The sequence below is a fragment of the Aedes aegypti genome, chromosome 2, assembly GCF_002204515.2.
Source record: "Aedes aegypti strain LVP_AGWG chromosome 2, AaegL5.0 Primary Assembly, whole genome shotgun sequence".
Classification (NCBI taxonomy): domain Eukaryota; kingdom Metazoa; phylum Arthropoda; class Insecta; order Diptera; family Culicidae; genus Aedes; species Aedes aegypti.
In genome coordinates this window covers 197,967,966-197,973,100 of record NC_035108.1, presented here as the reverse complement: position 1 = coordinate 197,973,100, position 5,135 = coordinate 197,967,966, and the positions used below count along the sequence as shown (strand labels likewise).

General features: G+C 38.3%; 1 protein-coding gene across 1 annotated transcript; it reads right to left on the bottom strand.

Annotated features, from left to right (window-relative positions):
- Positions 1-700: 700 nt before the first annotated feature.
- Positions 701-4,407, bottom strand: LOC5578870. The gene is made up of 2 exons (XM_001664031.2): positions 2,760-4,407; positions 701-2,158 (listed from the first exon to the last, which is right to left on the bottom strand). The coding sequence occupies exons 1-2, from the start codon at positions 4,225-4,227 to the stop codon at positions 921-923; spliced, it is 2,706 nt and encodes a 901-aa protein (XP_001664081.2). The 5' UTR covers positions 4,228-4,407; the 3' UTR covers positions 701-920.
- Between the last annotated feature and the right edge of the window lie 728 nt (positions 4,408-5,135).

Genomic DNA, 5,135 nt, shown 5'->3' with positions numbered 1-5,135 from the left:
TCACATTCCATGTGAAACACAACCTGTTGTATTCGTATTCTGATGGTGCATGCATTTTAACTCTTACGTAACTCATGTTGAATTTGATTGAAATTTTCAACCCAAAAATTTTATTTCTCTTCCATTTTTTAAACAAACTTTCCTAAAATTTTTCTGGCCAATTACAAAACTCTTCTAGTTCTTTCTACAATCACGATGATCGATTCTGGAATTGCGATATATCCTCAATTATGCGGGGAGTACAGTATTTAAATAGTCAGTATAATCTTTAAGCTCCAAAAGCGGCTTGCGGAATATGAAAGGAAGATATCGAGATATAGGGGAAATGTATGCAGAATAAAGGGACCGAAGAAATCATCGACAAAGAGAGAGATATCTAGATATAGAACATCAAGATGTGGAGAGTTGACTGTATATAAATATTTATTTCGAAAGCCGTGGCGTATGAATATAACATTTAGTCGCATTGAGTCAAGGAGTGTGGGTTCGATTTTCGCTTTAGTCTGGAAATTTTTTCTTCAGGAATGTATTTCGACTGTGCCACTGGACGTTGCATACTAGTCCGTTGTCTAGCGTGGTGCTTGCTTCAAAGGGCAAATCGTCCACTGGAAGCATTAACGTGTCGATGTATTTTTAAACAACTCTATAGCATTCAGTTTTGTCCAAAGTTTGATTATACTGCTTTAAATGCATCTTTCTGCGGAAATATGCACTGTGCGTTGGTGCATGCTTGTTTGTTGTCTAGTATTTGCTCAATTACAGTTGAAATCAAAAATAAAATGTTAGTTATGTTGAACATAAAACATTATTTCAAAATAAAATATAAGTAATAGCTAGATAAATATATGATTTCTCTCGAAACTATGAAAAGATTTATATTTACATATCTAAAAATACATTTTATCACAGATACAGCTTTTCTATTGCATAAACCCGAACAATTCCCGATACATCAATGAAGTCGTTTCCAAAGGAATTTTTCCTTCCTTATTCTTTGCCGACAAATCCGCACCGTTTTCAACCAACATCTCCACCAACTCCCAATCTTCATTCATAAAGGCATAATGCAAAGCCGTGTTTCCATCGTCGTCACTACTGTTGATCTGTGCTCCATGATCCAGCAAAAGTTGTACAGATCCAACATCATGCCCGTACCATCTAGCAGATCTGAATCCATTAATCAGCACCAACAGTGCGTTTCGTCCCCATTGATTACGATGATCTAAATCCACACCTTTCTCGAGTAACTTCCTCATCAAGTGTACATTCGGACGTTCCATGTAGCTGCACAATCCAATGATCGGGGTATAATCGTAGTCATCTTTGTAATTGTAGTCCAGATCGTAATCGAACTCCAAAAATTTTTCTGTGATGAAAATGTGAGCACTTCCACAAGCTTTACAAAACAGACGAGAAGCTTCCTCTGGCGAATACTTGTACAGGGAATCAAATATGATCTTGGTGGTCTCAGGGTTACTTTCCAGGAAGGACTGGTAGTCACAACTGAAGAAGTCCCGAGTGGACGCCAAAAAACATTCCAAGTATTTATGGGCGTGGTTTTTGAATGAAGGCAGCTTGTGCATCAAAGGTAACAGTGCATTGCCCATGCAAACATTTCTATGACGCAAATGGCAGTCCAGAGCGTTGTTCCCTTCGTTGTTAACGACTTCTAGATCAACGTTATGTTTCCTAAGGATATCAAGACCTGTGCAACTGCCAATCATAAATGCGGTAGATTCGCCTTTTTCAGTGAGCTGATTGACATTTGCACCGCACTCAATGACCCTTTCCAATAAAGAACACAAGAGATTTCGATCCATTCGTAGAGAGCAAACCTTATGCAGGACTGTGTACCCCTCGGAGTTGGTTCGATGCACCAAGGATGGTCCCTCGGGATGTTTTTCGATAATAAGGTTGAACATATCTAGGCTTCGAACGTAATGGATCGGCAGATTTCCTTCGTCATCCTTGGCGTCAATGTCACAACCAGCATTCAGCAAGTCGATGAACCAAGATCTGTTGTCCTTATCAACGGCAAAATGGAGCAAAGTAAGACCTTTGATGCCTTTGATGCTACTTAGTGGTAGAGTTTTGTCCTTCCCTACGATCGAAGATTTGTTGAACTCCAAATCGAAATTATGGAATGCTACTTGAAGATCTGAAATTGATAAAGAAAAAAGTACTACTAAGTTTGGGAGAAATTGAAAACTACTTTAAATTTTGAGCAATCATTCGATGTTTTGAATCAGTATACCATGGAGTATACGTCTGGAGAATTATCAAATTCATACTTATTTACATCACCTATATTTGTTTGGGTGGCCGAGTGTTTAGAGTTCGCGGCTACAAAGCAAAGCCATGCTGAACGTGTCTGTGTTCGATTCCCGGTCATTCCAGGATCTTTTCGTAATGGAAATTTCCTTGATTTCCTTGGGCATAGAGTATCAATGACGAAGAAAGCTCTCAGTTAAATAACTATGGAATTGCTCATTGAACACTAAGCTGAGAAGCAGGCTCTGTCCTTATGAGGACGTCATGCCAAGAAGAAGAAGAAATCAGTAAAAAGTTATTTTTGATCTTATTTACTCCACTACTTCGAATATTTTGTTTACCATGAAATTTACGTCGTGTGCAATATTTCTTATTCTCGAGCTGGAGACAATATTCAAAAAAAAAAAAAAATAATTCCAAGATTCATCACCGTAGCCCTGTCCACCTCTGGCTACGTCCATAATTTCACGTAATATCAAACAACTCACCATGGCCTGGATAGATTTCTGGATCTTTCTGTTTCTCTTCTTTGATCTCCGCTGCCAGCATAGGAAAATGTTCCGCCAGTATATCCCCATTTTTCCAATAAAACTCTAGATTGTTATAACTGCAAAACACCACATTTTCCCTCAACTTGTCCAAATTGTTCAGCAAAAACTTCTTGTGGTTCTCCAAAATAAACGTCAGTGATTCAAGCCGTTCGCTGGAAAACATCTCCCTTAGGAGGTTGATTCCTCCATCGTTCTCGTAAAATTGCTTCACTTCTGGGTGTAATCGGTAAGTTTCTGGCAAATTGTCAATCTTACCCATACGAATGAGCTCGTGAAGTACTGTAGTATCATTGTACGCTATCAATCCCAAAAGTTTTGGGTTTTTACGAATTTCTGACCAACAGTAGTCTACTGCAATATTTCTACACATCAAACAGACAAGAATGGTTACATCTTTCCATTGATATGATAAATCCAGCTTATAGTGTGTGATGTACTCTGCTATTTTACCTCGCATTGGTCCATTTCGCAAATAAGTCAGGCTTGACAAGCTGCTAAGCTCTGGATTCTCGTAATGGAATATCCTCTTAAATGCTTCCGACTCAGCTTCATTATAATACTTCATTCGATAGTTTATCATTTTCTGCATTACGAAATCAATGATCTCTGTATGATTCCTTTGCATGAGGACTAAGAATGCATTCATTTGATTGGAATTTCTTTGTGTGCAATCGAAGTCGTCGAAATGTTCAGTTAACAGCCAACGGATCGTGTCCTTACGATGATTCGCACATGCGGCCAACAGAGGACAGTGATCCGGTAGACTAAGCGCTGCTCCGAATTCATACAACTTTGAGACGACGGTATTTTTTCCAAGTGAAGCTGCTAGTTCTATAAAAGTTTCACCTCTTTGGTATGGATCTTTCTTGGCGCCAGTATAGTTCCACGATAGAATGCCATTTGGAAGCAGCTCTCTTACTGTTTTACAAACTACAAGTCGATTATGCTCATCTGCATGAATAATTGCCACTTCTTCACCATCGATTGGAGTTTGCAAACAGACAAATACAGCATTTTTCATGTCATTATCCTTCCCAGAGTTCACCTCCAACTCCTTACAACGTCTGCATTGCTCTTCTCCTACCGCAATCAAATTATGCTTCCTCAGCCAAATTTTATCTCCCGCGTTCCACTGGTACTTCTTTATCAAATAGCACTTTATTTTATCGAAGTCCGTCTGATAAGCAGCCACGTATGTATCAATCAGTGATTGGTCACCTTTTCGGATAGCGCAGTGTAGATAAGTTCCTCCCTTCACCGGTTCATAGATGTTGATCGGGGTGTCATCCAATTTCCGTTGTCCCGTAGCTTCGAACGCGTCAATTTGTTTCCGGCATGGTTTTACTTCGGGATAATCATCAAACAGGCCGAATCCCATTTCCAAATCTTCTTCCTGCTCTTCCATAGTTCCGGTCGAACACAAACGGCGATTACTACTTTCCAGTGTTAATGTTTCAATGAAACTGGTTTTATTTCTAGACAACTGTTTATACTAGACACGATTTATTGGGACAAAAAATAATCAGCGTTATTTCATAACATTGCAGATGGGTACTTATTACTGATACTGGTGAAATTGAATTTCCTTGTATTGAGAAATAATCGGAATAAACGATCAATCGTAGATAAATATTATGATATTTTTTATTGTTATTTTCGTGTCCGTGTGAAAAGCAATGTTTCGTGTGTGTAAGTGTTGCCGTTCAGCGTAACTATCCCATGTATCGCATAGAACGGAGCTCATTTTGTGCTGTTCTGTATTTGTGATGCCAACAGTTGAATTTTGATCAATTCACTTAAACCGCATAAACATCTGTTATCTGTGATAAAATTAAGCTTCTATTAACGTTTTGCTAACGACCCGACCAGACGGAAGAAACAAGATTATAACAGAATGTGTTCCCCTGATATGATTTTTTTTAATATCACCAGCTCTGCCGTTATACGCATAATTGTCCCATGTTCCAAAATATGCAATTGAGAAAAACGCGTTTAAAGATTTTAACACATTTAAGCCTCGTATTGACCAGGTGTGTGGTAAATTTAATTGAAATCTTCACAATAGTATAAAGAATAGCGTGTTTATTAGAGTCAAGAGTTTGTATTATGGGAATAAAGTAAATTTAGCTACGAAATTTAAAGTGGGCCTGTTATGCCTAGAAATAGGGGGACACGGGGCAGTATGGACACCCTAAGGAATTTGCCTATTTTGACTGTATAAACATGAATATTATACTGTTTTTTATGTGCAGTCTGCTGTTTAAAGTTCTTGAGCATTTGTTAAACATGGTTACATAATCAGGAAAAAAATAT

Excerpts from the sequence above, each read along its gene's own strand:
- LOC5578870 (XM_001664031.2), bottom strand. The coding sequence starts at position 4,227 with ATGGAAGAGCAGGAAGAAGATTTGGAAATGGGATTCGGCCTGTTTGAT. Across the intron at positions 2,159-2,759 it reads AGAAATCTATCCAGGCCATG|ATCTTCAAGTAGCATTCCAT; the intron begins GTGAGTTGTTTG and ends TATCAATTTCAG.